The 19,674-nt window shown below is 35.4% G+C and overlaps 1 protein-coding gene across 22 annotated transcripts in view; it reads left to right on the forward strand.

Annotated features, from left to right (window-relative positions):
* The window catches only part of DTNA (dystrobrevin alpha), a 357,154-nt gene that overhangs the window by 176,755 nt on the left and 160,725 nt on the right, over positions 1 to 19,674 (forward strand). For all 22 annotated transcript variants that reach the window (XM_056823867.1, XM_056823866.1, XM_056823869.1 and 19 more), the window contains exon 3: positions 6,835 to 6,915. In XM_056823867.1, coding sequence (XP_056679845.1) covers positions 6,835 to 6,915 — 81 coding nt within the window. The remainder of the gene's footprint in view (positions 1 to 6,834; positions 6,916 to 19,674) is intronic.

Consider the following 19,674-nt stretch of genomic DNA (forward strand, 5'->3'; position numbering starts at 1 on the left):
TGGTGAAGAGAGCACCTTGCCTGAAGTCAGAAAGACCTGAGTTCAGATTTGACCTCATACTCTTATTAGTTGTGTGACCCTGGGCAAGTCACTTAACTCTATTTGCCTCAGTTTCCTCATCTGTAAAATGAGCTGGAGAAGGAAATAGCAAATTACTGCAATACTTTTGCCAAGAAATCCTCAACTGTGGGGTCATAAAGAATTAGACATGTTGGAAGATGGCTGAACAACATCCTGGGCAAAGTCACAGAAGGGGAAAAGAGTATTCTGTTAGGCTGGTTTGGCTAAGAAGGAATAAATGAAGATGAGAATGTGAAACCAATCTGGGAAAATAATTTGGTCTCAGACTGTAAAGTGCTTAAAAGACAAACAGGTATTTGTATTCTATCCTAGGGAAACACTGAAAATTTTTGAGCAAGACTTTCACATTCAGACTTCTATTTTAGGAATATCAGTTTGAAAGCTAGGTAGAAGATGAACGGGAGAGAAAAGAGGGGATATGTAGCTAGGGAAGTTGTTACAATAGTCCAGGCAAGAAATTATGGAGGATTGAACTAGATGATGGTCATAAGAATGGAAAGAAGAGAAAGATTATTCAGGTCAATCTGATAAGATTTGGCAACTGCAACTAATTATGTGTAGAGGTGGTGAGGAACTATGAAGAACTGAGGGTGGTCCAAGGGCAGTTGTGAACCTGGATGGCTCACCCAAGCTACTAGTCCCTTTCCCTCTAAATTACCGTTTATCTATTTTGTATATATATGTTATTTCTCCCTACTAGACTGTAAAACAGTCTTGAAATCAATCATTGAAAGATGGGAGTATTTTAACTTTTGTCTTTCTCTCCCTAGTACCTTGAGTGTTACTGGCACCTAGTGGGTGCTTAATAAATGCTTATTGATTGATTAATTGTGGTGATTTCAACAGAAATTGACCTCGAGAGGAGGAGCACCTTTAGGGGCAAAGATTTTGGACATCCAGTTAGATATGGCCATCAGGCAAATTGGTAATTTAAAACTCAAGCTCAGTAGAGAGGTAAGGATTATATAGGAAAATTTCAGAGTTAATTCTTCACAGAAATGATAGTTGAACCCATAGGGGGCTAATAAAATCATCAAAATAGAAAATGTAAAGGGAGAAGAGAAGAGGGCCCTGGGCAGGGTTCTAATGATGAGGTTAACTATGTTATTTTTCCCTAGCTGTAACCTGGGCTTCATTATGAAGTTTTTAGGGATTTTGTAGGTTTTAATGAATGGTTTTATGAGTAATTAGAGAACCTGATAAGATATTTTTGATTACTTTGGAACACATTTCTAGTTGATTACAGGAAAAAGAATAGTTAAGCAAGTTAAACAAAGGTACATCTTTCCTCCCAGAGTATCCTAAATAAAGCTCAGGTTTCACTCCCAAACACCCAAATGTATCTGACCTTCAGTCACCATCAGTGTGAGTGTGTGAGTGGAGGGGGGTTGCTTCTCCATCAGTACTAATGAGTACTAAATGGTTAGCTGGAGAGAGCATTAAATGGGAGTCAGCTGGATAAAACAATTACCTAGTTATAAAAGAAGGGATTGTTTGTGATACCCAAATGCTGACTGCAGTACAAATGAGGAGGGAGGGCTTGGTGTGACTGAAGAAAATGTTGGGTGGGAGAAAAGTGTTAGTTCTTCCAGGTGTTGTCAGCAAAACAGTAAAAAAGGTGGAGAAAACTAATTGTGCAAATGGAAAAAGAAAACTGGAATCAAATATTGAAAATTCACTTTTGCTATGAATTGGTAGTGTTCAGGAAGGCAGAGGTATCAGAGTCCCAGATGTATGAGGCTCATGGAATAAGCAATATCAAGACATAAGAGTTGACAGTAAAAGAAAGTAAATAGACCTTTTGTCTAGAAAAATGCACAAAAGACATAATGGAGAAGGATATCTGGCAAATCCAATTGAATATTTATTGAGGGGCCTCTCTCTATATGGCATTATAAGCAATGGAAGTAGAAGAAAGGTTAAGAACCATGTTTATTCATGATTTAGGGGATAAAGGAATAGGCCCACTTTGTCCAAAAATCTTTCCTTCTGAGACAAAATTTCCAAATAACTGACTCACTAGTGAGAAAGAAGTATTCAGTCAAAATGAAAATGTCTTTCATAAGTAACAGCCCTTTGTTCCCTTTCTTCTTCCCCTACAAAGTCATTATAACATTAACAAGGTTATCAAAGTAGTTCCAACACAAAACCTACTGTTCTAGGGAAAGGGGCACTGGGCTGGGAATTTTGAGGTCTGGGTTCTGGCTGGAGATGTTCCTATAACTAGCTTTGTAGCTTCAGACAATCAGTGGATGAGCAGGCATTTATTAAAGCTACCATCTTCTAAGTCAACAAGTCACTAAGCATTTCTTGAGCACTTAAGTCTTAGCCAAAAGACAAAAAGATAGGAATCATCCCATGGCCAGAAACAAACATACATACACACATATATGTGCATAAAACGTGTGTATGTCTATGCATACACCAAGAAGAAGAATAAATTCAAAAATAAAAGCACCCAGATTCTGTCAACATAACCATAAACAAACCCAGGGAGTAAAAAGGAAAGGTAATAGAATCACAGATTTAAAGCTGGAAGGGCTCTGAAATTTAGCTTTCATTGTACAGATAACAAAACTGGGGCCCAAAGAGGCTAAGTAACTTGCCCAGAATTATATAGTTAGTAAATTTCTGAATCAGGATTCAAGCCCAGGACTTGCTTTTCTAGGCCTAACCCTCAATCCACTATGTTTCTAAAAGGGACCAGTGGAAATACTCAATGGGTTCTCTGATGAGGTCAGAATTTAAAGGGACATATGTAAATAATGGGAAAAGGGTCAATAACCAAGTATAGCAATGAAGGAGTAACAAAAAGCTGTGAGACTAATATAAGGAAGGCTAAATGAGCTGTTAAGAACATTTTTATATCATGTTTAGAGCATTATTATGATTAAGGCAATAAAAACATAGAAGTAATGAACTTACTGATAAGAGAGAGACAAAGACAGAGAGAAAAGAGAAAGGTCAGGGGTGGGAGCCCAAGTATCTAATAGCATTATTTGAATTTGTCTCTTAACCTGACAAATTCTATTCCAGGATACTTCTTTTTAAAAAAAGATCCTTTATGTGTAATGACAGAAATCACTGTTCTTAACCACTGAGAAAGGAGGTGTGCCCCCCAAACTGAAATAAACAAATATTATTTTTTTTTTCAGGAAGATGAAAGAAGTAGATTCAAGAAACTACATTTTAGTGGTCTTGATTCCTTTAGAAAATTCAACCATAGATTATTAAAGCTTATAGTTTCTGAGCATTTAGAATGAATTAGTTAATCAACAAGCAATTATTGAGCACCTGTGTGTGTGTGTGTGTGTGTGTGTGTGTGTGTGCCACACAGTGTGCCAAGTACTGTGCATACACTTAATAAAAAGCAAGGACAGCCCCTACTCTCAAGGAGCTTGCAATCTAAAGAGGGAGATAACACAGAGAAAGAGGCAAGCAAGAGGTTAGGAGGACTCAGTGTTCCAGAGACTCATAAAGTTGAAACCAGCAAGATATCTGATGCCAAGTGGAGTGAGTTGAGTACAATTTCTATCTTCTATAAATGTAGGCAGTGGTAGGAGTTTAGAACTTCCCCCTAGAGCTATCCACTCAGAGGGGAGAAGAGGCTGAGGGAGGTGGTATAAATCAGGGTTTAAGTGATAAATTTAGAAGTGATGAGCTTATCCCGAAAGGGACATCTTATTCCCCAAAGATGAAATCAGTTAGGACAGCAGATATAAAGTGGATTAATAATGTCAAATGTAGCAGATAGGCTGAAAAATGAGGAATGAAAACCATTACTTTTTTCAGTTAAGAGAATGTAGCTAACTCTGGAGAGAGAAGTTGGAGCTGACTGATGATAAAATCAGAAACCAGATTGCAAATTTGAAGAGTAAGGAAAGTGAGTGAATGGGGCCCAATGCCTGGCACATAATACATCTTCCTTCCTTCCTTCCTTCCTTCCTTCCTTCCTTCCTTCCTTCCTTCCTTCCTTCCTTCCTTCCTTCCTTCCTTCCTTCCTTCCTTCCTTCCTTCCTTCCTTCCTTCCTTCCTTCCTTCCTTCCTTCCTTCCTTCCTTCCTTCCTTCCTTCCTTCCTTCCTTCCTTCCTTCCTTCCTTCCTTCCTTCCTTCCTTCCTTCCTTCCTTCCTTCCTTCCTTCCTTCCTTCCTTCCTTCCTTCCTTCCTTCCTTCCTTCCTTCCTTCCTTCCTTCCTTCCCTCCCTCCCAAGGTCTAGCACAGCTCATGTAGATAGCAGCTAAGGAATCAGGGAAAGACAAATAGAGTTGTTAACTGGTAAAACCAAATTGAAGTTGGGCCATATAATTTGTTGTGGCTCAGGTAGACTATCTCTTGGAACTCCTTTAAGAATTAGTTCAAGTGCCACTTCCCAACACAAAATGTTTCTTGGCCTCCTTTGCCTCATTAAAATTATTTTGTATCTATTTTGCATGTATTTTTGTTTGTTTATCTGTCTATAAGATACCCCTTTACCAGTAGAATTCACCTGCTTGAGGTTAAGGGACTATTTTTTTTCTTTGCTTCCCCAGGTCTAGCACAGTGTTTGAATAAATGTTTGTAGAATTTAACTTTATGCAAATTAACAATTATGCAAACTAATGAATTTGCATAAAGAAAATTCACAAAACTTAAAAGAATAACAATGTGAGATAACAGTCCCCAGAGAACACAAGTTGCTATATTCTCTGGGGACCTGTAGAAAGAAGGCTATAGTGCGGGTAGGAAACAAATCTACTTTCTTCCTTTAGACTTTGAGTACTTGAGAAGGACTGATTGTTGTTTTTGTTGTTGTTTGGGGTTTGTTTTTCTTTTTTGGTATCCCCAAAGTTTCACACTTATTGGAACATAATAGATAATTAATAAATGCTATTTGATAGACTGATCTTTGCTTGCAATACCTGATATCTTTTCTGCCCAGATTTGATAGGAGCTTCAGAATTTTAAAAAGTTTGTTTTTAAAGAATATATGTATTTCTCAACATCTCACACCTTACACCAAGATAAACTCAGAATGGGTGAATGACTTGAACATAAAGTAGAAAACTCTAAGTAAACTATGTGAACACAGAATAGTATAATGCAAGACCTTTGGGAAGGGAAAGATTTTAAAACCAAGCAAGACTTAGAGTCACAAAATGTAAAATTAATAATTTTGATTACATCAAAGTAAAAAGGTTTTGTACAAACAAAATAAATGTAACCAAAATTAGAAGGGAAATAACAAACTGGGAAACAATCTTCATAACAAAAACCTCTGACAAAGGTATAATTACTCAAATTTACAAAGAGCTAAATCAATTGTACAAAAAATCAAGCCATTCTCCAATTGATAAATGAGCAAGGGACATGAATAGGCAATTTTCAGTCAAAGAAATCAATACCATTAATAAGCACATGAAAAAGTGTTCTAAATCTCTTATAATCAGAGAGATGCAAATCAAAACAACCCTGAGGTATCACCTCACACCTAGCAGATTGGCTAACATGACAGCTATGGAAAGTAATGAATGCTGGAGGGGATGTGGCAAAGTAGGGACACTAATTCATTGCTGGTGGAGTTGTGAACTGATCCAACCATTCTGGAGGGCAATTTGGAACTATGCCCAAAGGGTGCTAAAAGATTGTCTGCCCTTTGATCCAGCCATAGCACTGCTGGGTTTGTACCCAAAGAGATAATAAGGAAAAATACATGTACAAGAATATTCATAGCTGCACTTTGTGGTGGCCAAAAATTGGAAAATGAGGGGATGCCCTTCCATTGGGGAATGGCTGAACAAATTGTGGTATATGTTGGTGATGGAATACTTGTGCTAAAAGGAATAATAAAGTGGAGGAATTCCATGGAGTCCGGAACAACCTCCAGGAATTGATGCAGAGGGAAAGGAGCAGAACCAGGAGAATATTATATACAGAGACTGACACAATGTGGTACAATCAAATGTAATGGACTCCTCCGTTAGTGGCAATGCAGTATTCCTGAACAACCCAGAGGGCTCTATGAGAAAGAACACTATCTACGTTCAGAGGAAAAACTGTGGGAGTAGAAACACAGAAGAAAAACAACTGCTTGAATACATGGGTTGAGGGGATATGGCTGGGGATATAGACTCTGGGTGAACATCCTAATGCAAACACCAACAACATGGAAATAGGTTCTGATCAAGGGCACATATAATACCCAGTGGAATTACATGTTGACTATGAGAGGAGTGAGGAGAGGGTAGGGAGGAATAGAAAATGATTTTTGTAACCAAGGAATAATATTTGAAATTGACCAAATAAAAAAATTTTTAAAAAGAATATATATATTTCTGAGATTATCTGATAATTTTAATTCATCTTTTTAAAAAGATAAAAATGTAGCTTCCCTGTGGCTGTGTTGCTATTTCCCCTTTGATAGGGAGCTCAGCCAGTTTGTCTTTTAGCCTGCAGCTGGACCAGATTGTTTTACAAAGTGACAGACACAGCAGGCTAAGCTTCTCATTTTTTATTTCATGGAGGAGCTCCACTGTGAGATTTCCAAAGTTGAATAGATATGCCTGATTCCTTGGAAGCATAGGTAGCCCTGCCTGAAACCAGGTGATATAGAGCAGATCATTTTGAAGCTTAGATTGCAAATATGTTTTAAGATTGGGGGAGGAAGGAAAGCTAGTAAAAATGTACAATGTATACTGCCAGTCTATTTTGCTTGTGAACATTACAAAACTTCCCTCTGAATGCATTTCTCAGCATACATGTATTTCTTTTCACCAGGAGCCCAAGATTTGGATCGCATCCGATTGTCTACCTACAGAACGGCATGCAAGCTTAGATTTGTTCAGAAGAAATGCAATTGTAAGTCTGTTGCTTGTTAAAATAATTATACCTTTTTGTTTTCATTGTTACCAACTTAAATTCTAAGAGGTTATATGTTGTATATAATTAGAAGAAAATAAAGAGAAAATATGGTAACTATGACTACTGGACTATACGAAAACAGTGAATCCTAATTAATTACTCTGAAATAAAATATTAAGTCATGTACATATCTGCATAATAAGTACAATGTTCTTGGAATAATTTACATATTTATTTAAACTGAATCAGTTCCAAGGCAGAAAAGTAGTAAGGGCTTGGTAATTAGGATTAAGTGATTTGCCTGAGGTCACACAGCTAGAAAGTATCTGGATCTAAATTTGAACCCAGGACTTCTTATCTCCAGACTTTGGCTTTCTATCCACTTTGGAATAATTTAAAAGATTTTTTTTCCTCTACTATTCCAAATTACTTCAATGCTACATTAGTTTTTAAACTTTCTGACTACCTCTACCAATGTACAAAAATCACTGGCCCTTTTTGCAATTTAGTAAAATTGTACTTAGCACAGGGGCACTGTGCTAAGTAGAAACTGTGATACAAATAAGAAAAAGATAGTCCCAGCCTTCAAGGACTTTACGATCTAATAGGAGAAGACAATACACAAAAGAAAGCTGAAAAAGGGAGGGACTTGCCCGGAGAGTACCTGGTACATCATCATGATTAAGGTGATGATTTAGTTGAAGCCAAGTACAGCAGATGGCTGGCATTTTTGAGCCCTCAATTAAAAGAAAGCTTTGGGAGATATTTCTTGCTCTACCTTTTAGCCCTCAAATAGAGGGAGCTAAGACACATGAGTACAAAAATGAAGCAAACCCCATGGTGATTAGTTTACTGGTGATGAATTTATTTTAGGCAGGGCATGATGAAGATGATGATTGAAGCTGAACCAAGCAGAGCAGCTTGTGGCAAATGAATTGCCAGCTATGATTAATAGAAATAATCATCATTTAGAAAGAATTCCTTTCCCTACCTCAACAAGGGAGAATTACCCTATAGAACATTGTTTTCTGATTTTATTTGAATTTTTTTAGGGTAAAATAAAATCTATGTTAATGACATATAATACATGTAGGCAAATACATATTTAATGCATGTTTCTTAACCTGAATGACAAAAGTTCTTTTTCTTAAGAGTTAAAGAAGTTCAGTTATCCCTTCCACGTCATAGAGGTTAGGAATGTGCTCCCTTCCCTACCTCCTATAATCTGGAAAATCCATGTAAAATTTTTGGCCCTCCCTTCATATCGAAGAAGAAGTCTGAATTTTTATTTTCTTTTGGTGGGGTATTTATAGTACCTTGTAAAATTTGGGGTAAGTACTTGGTCACAGGCTTTATATTTTCTAAATACTTTTTGTGCTATCTGCTGGCCTTCCGCAGCTGCCACAAAACTCCCAAATGATTCTCATTTCATTTCTTATGCTGACCCCAGACATATTGAAACCATAATAGGAAAAGTTATGATTTGGAATGGATATCCATACAAGGATATGGTTTTTGTCATAGACTTGCTTTCCCATACTGTCAAATCTAACCAACTAGTACTTACTATGTGCCAAGCACTGTGCTAAGTTATGGAGTTACACAGCAAAGCAAAACAAAGCAAAACAAAACAAAACAAAAAACAGTTCCTGCTTTCAAGTTCTAATAACCATTTACATACAAAACTTATAGAGTCTAGGATTGGTAGTAGCAGAGAGAAGATACCAGTAGCTGGTGTGAGATTTGGATATATGTCCTGCAGCAGTTGAGATTTTATCTGAGATTTGAAGGAAAGAGATCAGTGTATATCACTGTCTTACTACACATATAATAAAAATGTTCACTATATATGTTCTAACTAAAAACTGAACAAGTTAATTGTCAAAGGAATAACAAAGGGAAAATTCATAGTTGTGGTTTGGTTTTTATATATAAAATAAAACGTGGATGAAAACAAACATTTACTAAGTATCTGGGCTAAGTATTTTTTTCAAATATTTTTCTCATTTGAGCCTCACAAAAAAACCTGGAAAGTTGGTTCTATTATTATCCCCATTTTACAGTTGAGGAAAATGAGGCATTAAAGGTAAGTTACTTTCCAAGGGTCACAGAGCAATTAAGTTCTTACGATGAAATTTGAATTCAAGTTCTGATTCCAAGCCGTGCCAGACACTGATCCTCACAACTCTGTGAGATAGGTACTATTATTATCCTCATTTTACAGATTAGGAAACCGAGACAAAAAAAAAAAGATGAAGTGACTTTCCCAGAGTCACAGCTCATAATTATTTGAGGCTGGATTTGAAGTCAAGTAAGTCTTCCTGTCACCAGACCTGGGACTCTATCCACTCATCCCATCTACCTCATACCCAGATATCTATGGTAGTTTTGTAAATACATTCCTTATACTTGGTTAGTAGACTTCCCAATTACAAGTTCTGCACTAAGGTCACTAAAGTTCATTTCCTTGATTTAATATTTTTTACAATAAATCTTGTAAAATCCAAAGGTATTTGGAAAAATGCTAACACAGCTTTATTTATTGATGACCTTAATCAGAGCAGAAGGTTTCTACTTAAATAATTAGGCTTCCTGTTAGTAAGGAAAAAAGATGAAGAATTCATGAATGTAACTATTCTTTGTTTAACACTAGTCAGCATGACATGTAAATCATTGATGAAAGGGGAGGTGGGGCAGAGGGGAATGTGATTACCCCTTCTCTATTTTTTTATTTTAAAAAATTTTATAGATTAATTTAGAATATTTTTCCATGGTTCCATGATTCATGTTCTTTCCCTCCCTTCCTCCTACCCCCTTCCTGCAGCCAATGAGAAATTCCACTAGGTTTTACATGTGTTATTGTTCAAAGCCTATTTCTATATCATTAATATTTGCAATAGAATGATCATATACCCATCAAACCACATGATCAATAAGATGTTTTTCTTCTGCATTTCTACTCCCACAGTTCTTTTTCAGGATGTTCTTAGCATTCTTTCTTATAAGTTCCTCTGGATTTCCCTGGATCATTGCATTGCTTCTAGTAGAAAAGTCTATTACATTTGATTGTGCCATAATGTATCAGTCTCTGTGTATAATGTTCTCCTGGTTCTGCACCTTTTGTTCTGCATCAATTCCTGAAGCTCTTTCCAGTTGACATGGAATTTCTCCAGTTCATCATTCCTGTCAACACAATAGTATTCCATCACAATCAGATACCACAATTTATTCAGCCATTCCCCAATTGATGAAAATCCCCTCATTTTTCAATTTTGGCCCTACAAAGAACATGACTGAATATTTTTGGACAAGTCTTTTTCTTCATTATCTCTTTGGGATTCAAACCCAGCAGTGGTGTGGCTGGATCAAAGGGCAGCCAGTCTTTTAAAGACCCTTGGGCATAGTTTCAAATTGCCTTCCAGAATGGTTGGATCAATTCACAACTCTACCAGCAATGCATCTAGTATCCCAATTTTGCCACATCCCCTCCAACATTTACTACTTTCTTTTACTGTCATATTGGCCAATTTGCTAAGTGTGAGGTGGTACCTCGGAGTTGTTTTGATTTGCATTTCCCTAATTACAAGAGATTTAGAACACTTTTTCATGTGCTTATTGATAGTTTTGATTTTTTATCTGAAAACTGCATATTCATGTCCTTTGCCCATTTATCAATTGTGGAATGGCTTGATTTTTCATACAATTGACTTAGCTCCTTTCAATTTTGAGAAATTAGACCTTTGTTAGAGGTTCTTGTTATAAAGATTTTCCCCCCAATTTGTTGCTTTCCTTCTAATTTTCATTACATTGGTTTTGTTTGTACAAAACCATTTCAATTTAATGTAATCAAAAGTATTCATTTTACATTTTGAAATATTCACTATATCTTGCTTAGTCTTAAGTTCTTTCCTTCCCCATATATCTGACAGACACACTATTCTATGTTTATTTAATTTATAGTTTCCTTCTTTATATTCAAGTCATTTACCCATTCTGAATTTATCTTCATATAGGGTGTGAGATCTAAACCTAATCTCTCCCATACTGTTTTCCAATTTTCCTAAAAGTTTTTGTCAAATTGTGAGTTCTTGTCCCAAAAGCTGGGATCTTTAGGTTTATCGTACACTATCTTTCTGAAGTCATTTACCCCAAGTCTATTCCTTTGATCCTCCCTTCTGTCTCTTAGCCAGTACTGTTTTATTTTGATGATCACTGCTTTATAGTACGTTTAAGATCTGGTACTGATAGGCCCCTATCCTTCACATTTTTTTGTTAGTCTCCTTAATATTTTTGATCTTTTGTTCTACCAAATGAACTTTTATATTTTTTTCTAATTCTATGAAAAAGTTTCTTGGTATTTTGATAGATATGGCACTGAATAAGTAAATTATTTTGGGTAAGGTTGTCTTTTTTTATAATATCAGTTCATCCTACCCATTAGCAATTAATGTTTTTCCAATTATTTAGATATATTTTTAATTGTGTGGAAAGTGTTTTGTAGTTGTGTTCATATAATTCCTGTGTTTGTCTTGGCAGAGATTCCTAAATATTTTATATCGTATAGGGCAATTTTAACTGGAATTTCTCTTTCTAACACTTGCTGCTGAGTTGTGTTGGAAATCCCTTCTTTCTTTCTGCTGATAAGGGAGATAAGATACAGATTTGTACTAAAAGCAAATTTGTTATGTTTTTTTTTGTTCAGTTTTCCCGGCCATGTTTAATTCCTCAAGACCCCATTTGGGTTTTCTTGGCAAAGACATTGTTGTGATTTGTCATTTCCTCCTTCTCCAGTTCATTTTACTGATGAAGAAACTGAAGCCAACAAGGTTAAGTGAATTGTGCAGAGTCACACAGCTAGTAAGTTTCTGAGGCCACATTTGAACTCGAAACCTTCCTGACTCCTGGTCCAGTGCTCTATCTACTATGCCACTGAACTACCCCAAAACTGCAAGATAAGATCATAGAATTATAGTTGGGAGAAAGATTAGAAATCATTTGCTTAAACACCTTCATTTTACAGGTGAGAAAACTGAGGTTCAAATACAGCTTGTTCAATGTCAAACAGCTATAAGTAGCAGAGCCCGAAACCGTTTCCAGATTCTCTTGTCTCCAAATCCAGACCTTTTTGCCCTATTAATGCACTATTCCTAGATAAGAAAGAAAACATTTTTTTAAACCATGCTGATTTTTCACAGACTTGCCCTTACATAAAACTCTTCTTTAAGTACAAAAGTCTCTCCTCTTTTCAAAGATTCTAACCAGGAACAGCTATTTTATTCATGGCATTAGACATATCAAAGAGGAATATTTTTTATATAAAATAATGAGATTAACAATTGACAGGGAATGGACAGTTGACATGGAAACTTGTAAACATTAAAATTATCTAGAAAAGAGTGAATCTGGTCTACACATAAGGAGAAGGTTGGGGAATAGATGCTGAGGTATGAGTATGAGTCCAACCAAAATTGAAGTCCAGAAATGTTAGACAGGGAACATGCTTCTTTCTTCCTTTGCATACCCTTGCACAACTACCCCAATTTAGTCTATGTGTTATTGGGGGGGAAAATTGACCTGTAGAAAGAAACAACCACATTTCTTAATGGAACTAAACTACCTTAAAATTTTAGGCTGGATTTTTTGCCCAATTTAAAAGACACGATCCAAATTTTTTTCAAGATCATCAAAGTAGCTTAAGTTTGAAGGAGATCTTGAGAAACCGTCACATCCAGATCTTTACCCAATTCAGGCTCTGTTATACATCCTAGACATATGGCCTAGCTTTTCTCCCATTTTGAAAGATCTACAAAAAAAGAGATTTTTTTTACATGCTTGAAAATCTTCCATATGTACATGCTATAAACAATCCTCAATTATATAACATTCATTTTTCCCCATGCAACAATGCTGTGAGATATGTTCTTCACATATGATCATCCCTTCCCTCTTTCTACTGTTTAGGTAATAATGTATATTGCATTTATATATTTTAGGTTTTTAAAAAAAATCATCTGGAGAAAGTAAATATTGTCACTACCTACTTGGTTGAGTCATTTTAGTCATGTCTGATATTTCATGACCCAATTTTGGCTTTTTTTTTTTTTTTGGCAAAGATACTGGAATAGTTTGCCATTTCCTTTTCCAGCTCATTTTATAGATGAGGAAACTGAGGCAAAAAGGGTTAAATGACTTGCTCAGGGTCACATAACTAGTAAGGGTTTGAGGCCAAATTTGAACTCAAAAAGATCAGTTTTCCTTTTTTCAAACCCAGCATTCTGTCCACTAAATCACCTACCCACCTCTTCACCTATAATGTATGAATGAATTGGATATTGAACAATCAATCTGCATCCAACCCAAACTAGAATTCTTTTAGTTATTTGTGAATGTGTCATATCTCTCTATTAGATTATAAACTCCATGAAGATAGAGAGATCATTCCTTATCTAAATTTTATATTTCATCTAGTACCTAAAACAACTAGCTGGCATGATGCTAGATGGCATAGTAGACAAAGTGCTGCTGAGCCTGGCAACAGGAAGATTCATCTTCCTGAGTTCAAATATAGCCTCAGATATTTACTAGTTGTGTGACCCTGGGGAAGTTCCTTATCTCTGTTTGCCTCAATTTCCTCATTTGTAAAATGAGCTGGAAAAGGAAATGGCAAACCACTTGCCTCTTCTGCTGAGATAACCCCAAATGGGGTCAACAAAGAATGAACAACACAACAGAAGTGCCTAATACAAACATAGAGCATACCTGGGTTTCCCCCCCCCCTAAAAAAAAACTGTAAACAAGCATCTCTCATAGTCCAGTCCCCCCAAGACCTCAGTCCCTTTAGCTTTTCCTTATGGTTTATTCTTTTGTTGCTTATTTCCCTTTCTCATTCATTGAATCATAGTTTTAAAGTTGGAAGAGATCTCATAAGCCATCTGGTTCAAATTCATTTTACAGATTTGGTAGGTGCAAAAGCTCAGGGAATTCATGTCACAGAGGTAAGAAGTATTACGACCAAGATATGAATTCAAGACTTCTGATTCCAAATAACTCTTGACACTGCAGTATCTTTTTTTTTAATGCAACATTGGAAATGTTTTATTTTTCTCCCAAACTTGCTATTTATTTTTCACACTTTCTTAAAAAATTGGAATTCCAAATTCCTTCCCTCCCATCAGCCCTTTTTCACCCATCAAGAAGGCAAGCAATATCATATATATGTGACATCATGTAAATCATATTTCCATATTAGCCATTTGGGGGGAAAAGCAAGAGAAAATATAGATACTTTAAAAATTATGCTTCGGTTTGCACTCAGATTTCAATTCTCTTGCTGGAGGTGGATAACATTTTTTTCTCATAAGTTCTTTAGAATTGTTTTGGATCACTGTGTTGATCAGAGTAGCTACATCTTTCACAGTTGACTATCATTACAATATTACAGTTATAAACAATGATGTTTTAGTTCTGCTCATTTCACTCTCTTATCTTCCTGGGTTTTTCGTAAACCATCTTGCTCACCATTTCTTATAGTACAATTATATTCCATCACAATAATATGCCTCAATTTGTTCAGCCAGTCACTGTACTATCTTGCCTTCCATTATTTTTGGACCTCCTAAGATCTAGAATCTATGAGTTTATTATAAGAAGTATGAGACTGGCAGCATGTATTTGTGTATGTGTGGGTATGTATATTCTTCTATGTATATTTGAACACAAATTTACATACCAAAACTATCTCACTCTTCTTTCCAGTCTTCAAGTACTGTATAGCTTGCTGGCAAAAGGTTTTACATAGTGACTAGGTCTGCATGCTAATAAAACAACTTTGACCTTTGTTCTATACAAATATCAGAATTTCTAAGAGGCTGTCATTCTCATGGGAAGCACAGACATGGTTAATGATGCAGGCACCTTATAATGTCTGCAGATCTTTTTTTCAGAAATTACTTTGGAATCAATGAAACAGAGACCCAAGTTTGCAAGCAAAATAAAAGGCAATGACAGGAATAATTCAGCAGCATAGTGTAATCTTTTCAGTTTAATATTAGCTAAATATAGAAGGAGGAAAAAGATTCCTTCCCTTTCTCACTCCTGGAATGTTTACCAATTTGCTTCACCAGGCATTTGTTAAGCACCTAGAGACCCTAAAGGATATTCAAAGTTTAGAGAAGATACCATCTATATACCTTGAGATGCTTATAGTTTAAGAGAATGATGTAATACATATTAAACTAACAAAATGATGAATAAGTACCAAAGAGAGGTACAAACCAAATACTGTGTGAGACCTAGGAGGAAAAGGTCATTCCCAACAGAGAAGATCAGGGGAAACTAATTAGAAGAAAAAATATTTTAGTTGGGCTTTAAAGAATTCATAGGAATTTAGTAGGCTGAAGTAGGGAAAAGAGAGAGTGATATTCCAAGCTCAGGGAATTCCCCATTGTCACTGAAGACACCTCATCATTTCTTTTCATTATGATTATTAATATCCTAGGATCACAGAACTAGTGCTAGAAGATACCTATTATAGTCTAAAACAGCTTTTATTCCAATAACTGATTAACTCAAATATTGTAAAATAAATCCTTTCTTTAAAGAAAGGAAAGGAAGAAAAAATCTGCTTTCAAAACAACCTTCCTCAAGCAAATTTAACTCAAAAGTATTTTTCAACTAAATCTAAGGTTATTTCAATTGAATTTTCTCGACAGTGTTAATATTTTTATTTTTAAAGTAATTTGTTTAATTCACAGAAATCAACTTTCTCATCCTCCTGCCTTGCCATTGAAATTGAGAAAAGAAAAAGAAAACCCTTGTAACAAAAATGCATAATCAAGCAAAACAAATTCCTTCATTGAACATGTCCAAAATATGCCACATTCTTCACCATGAGTATATTACATGCACTAACATGCATACTTTTCTCTTTAGTTTTACAATTTACTTTGTTCTGCCTTTTTAACGGAAATCATTCTATATGAGTCTTTTTAACATATACCTCAATCTTTTAGAGTGATTTTTCTCAAGCAGTTCTGATTATATCACCTCCCTACTCAATAAACTCCAGGGGCTCCCTATTACATCCAAAATCAAATCTAAAGGCTTCTCTTAGGTATTTGGAGCTCTTGATGGCCTATTTTCAGTCTTCCTGTACTTTACTATCCTCCATGCATGTTGTCATATTGTTACATTGACTATTTCTCATATGGCGCTCTACCTTCTATCTTTCCTCTTGTCTAGAATGTGCTCCCTCCTCACCCCTGTTTTGAGTGTTCCTTGCTTCCTTCAAGACTCAAATCAAATTCCATTTTCTATAGATCAACTTTCCTAATGGAAGTGATATTTACAATAGAAATTTTCTAAAAAAGAAAAGAAAGAAAAGGGAGCAGCTAAGTGACTCAGTGCACTGAGAGTCAGGCCTTGAGATGGGAGGTGCTGGGTTCAAATTTGGTCTCAGGTATTTCCTACCTGTGTCACCCCAAGAAAATAATTTAGCCCCCATTGCCTAGCCTTTACCAGTCTTCTGTCTTGGAACCAACAAAATATTTTTTTTCTAAGAAGATAAGCTTATTTTTTAAAATTAAGAACAGAATAAAAGAAGAAAGAGGGGTTTCAATCATCAGAAAACCAGTACTAGTAATAGCAAGGAAAATGGATGGCATATGCAGAACTGCTGGAGCATAATCATCATGGTTTATGTTGTTCCAAAAGTACTTTAAAATACATAATTTAGTTTCTGTTTTTGTGGCTAAATTCTTCCGGATATTTGTTTAAAATAAAGAAAAGTGAATTGAGTTGGAGTATTTTGTTCACAGAAAAGTCCCTGTGGGGAAGTTGGTAGAGACAGCCAAACATAAACAAACCCATTAAAGATTACTGAGGAGCACAGAGAAAAACTCGTATGTTTCTCACTGGGAATCCTCAGCCTATGATAAAACTGTTCCATCATGTGGGATGATGATAAAGCCAATGTAGATTTCTCATAGAGCAAACGTTGGTGACAGAGGAAAGATATGATTTGAAATATTAACTGATGACTTTTTGATGAATTTGAGTAACACCAATAAGGAAGGAATTTCTTTCTTTCTTAGTTTTAGCCTTAACATCTTAGAATCTGTGTGTTTTGTTTTCATGTTACCAAATTATCTTGAGCAATACATTTGTGCATTGTCCAAACATCCACCTGGACTAATATTATTCTATGGAGGACACCAGAGCTTTGTTGTTTACCTTTAATGTTGTATAAAACTTTTAACCTTTTTCTTCAGTATTCAAATGTAGAAGATTGAATAAGCAACCCAATGATTACCCCACTTGAGTAAATATCAGATTTAAAATTTCACATGCATGGGACTGATGAGACAGACACAGTAGAAAACTTTCCTGAGATTTCTCACCCTGACCAAAATGGGGATCAACAATCTCTCTGAAATGTTACACTAAATCCTCATTGAGGATTCTCTAAGTAGGAGGGCGCATGTAAGCTTTCATACGTTTAGGAAACCAAGCAATGCCACTAGATGGACCAATCAGGAGACATATGATCATCACTTCCTTGTGGACCCATCTTCAGGTGTTGGACTCTTAGACATCCAAGTGTCATGGAGACCAAAGATAGGAAGGCATAATTAGGGGAAAAGAGAGAAATTCCAGGGTGACAGGCATCAGAATACTTGTTGAACGAATGAATAAATTTCTCAAATGCACTTCCCTCCTCAAGTCTATTTGCTCTGCTATTAAAACCATTTCCTACTATACTTTGGGATGCCTCCCACAGGTTGAAAAAAAATGACTTTTTTCAACTTTTTTTCTGGTAATTATTTAAAATAATTAGCTCAACTTAAAAACTGGAGAGAGGGCCAGTCACAAAAATCCAAATAGAGAATTCCACTGAGGGAGTACATGAAGGTAATAGAATTTAGTTCCCACAAGACTAGCACAAAGGGAATTTTTCCTCCCTGTGTTATGTTGGAGAATGCATTATTTCATTTATTCTCTATATAAATATGGTACTTCTTTGTGCCTTTTACCATTCATTATATTTTTCATATATTTCTAATCTTTCAGTTTATATTATGATACTTAACAGTATCTCTTTTTTACATCCCACCTTGAATATAGTAGATATTTAAAAAACATTCCATTATTGATTTAGTTCATTTTTCCTCTTTATGGGAAGCAATATATCAATATCTAGATACTCTACATTTGTTTGTGTGGTTTATTAACTTCATACCTTTTGCATTTATCCTTTTATTTCTTACTTTTCTTTTTATTCCTTTAGTTTCCTAATATCTTCCCAGAAATCTTCATCTTATACCACCTATTTAGTTTATTTCAGCACACTTTAAAAGGAAACCATAGCAACTAAAAACTGAGATATCCACTTGTTCATAAAATCAGCGACTCATTCCATTATGTGCAGTAGACCTCTGTAACCAGATAATGGTCATGGTTGGACCCTAGTCAGTTTCCATAGAAGTGTCTGTCATACCTATATCATTAAAACAAATTTTTTAATAATGCTGATGTTACTTGGAATGTTAGGCACTTCAGCACTAGTAGATATGGCAGAATACTGCCTTCTGAATTCAAGTTTTTTTTAATTTCAAGATGTTCTATTTCCCAATATAATTTCAACCTGATTTATAAATTTCTAAAGTTTAGAATTCTATAAAATGAATTTCTGTTATGTAAAGTATACTTTTAATGAACAATTCTATGTCCACAATACTTAAATTCATAGATTTAGAATTTAAATCTAACCTTGCCATTTTACATGTAAAGAAACAGAGGGCTAGTGCTATCAATATTCCTAAGGTCATAGAAATAGTAAACTTTTAGTGAAAGGATGTGAACCTATGTTCTCTGATTTCAGGGGTAGGTACCATCTTGTCACTTTACTATATAAGCTAAAACAGTACTTAGTCTACTGTTTCCGTCTGTTCTCTGCTTCCCAAGGAAAGAATAAACACTATAATTAGAGTGCTTAAAATGGATATATAATATTTAAGGTGCATAAACAAATTTGTCAGTAGTTATTCCTTGATAATTATTTTTTTTAATTGAGAACTTAATCATCAACAGTCACAAGCACTTCAATATACCAAGAAAGTATAAGAAACCAAACATTATATAGCTTATATAATATATATATGCTTGAATTTGCTTACATTTAATATGGTTAAACATCTTTTATATGTATATGTATATTTTGGTTTATTTCTATATACATATGTACATATATGAATTTTGAAATGCTGTGTATATATACATGTATGTGTATACACACCCATTTTTAAAAATCTTGTAAGTTGGGAAACAATCTTCATAACCAAAACTTCTGACAAAGGTATAATTACTCAAATTTATAAAGAGTTAAACCAGTTGTACAAAAAAATCCATTATCCAATTGATAAATGGGCAAGGGACATGAATAGGCAGTTTTCAGCCAAAGAAATCAATACCATTAATAAGCACGTGAAGAAGTGTTCTAAATCTCTTATAATCAGAGAGATGCAAATCAAAACAACTCTGAGGTATCACCTCACACCCAGCAGACTGGCTAACATGACAGTGAAGGAAAGTAATGAATGCTGGAGGGGATCTGGCAAAATAGGGACATTCATTGCTGGTGGGGTTGTGAATTGATCCAACCATTCTGGAGGGCAATTTGGAACTATACCCAAAGGGCAATAAAAGACTGTTTGCCCTTTGATCCCGCTATAGCACTGCTGGGTTTGTACCCCCAAAGAG

The sequence above is a fragment of the Monodelphis domestica genome, chromosome 3 (assembly GCF_027887165.1).
Source record: "Monodelphis domestica isolate mMonDom1 chromosome 3, mMonDom1.pri, whole genome shotgun sequence".
NCBI lineage: Eukaryota > Metazoa > Chordata > Mammalia > Didelphimorphia > Didelphidae > Monodelphis > Monodelphis domestica.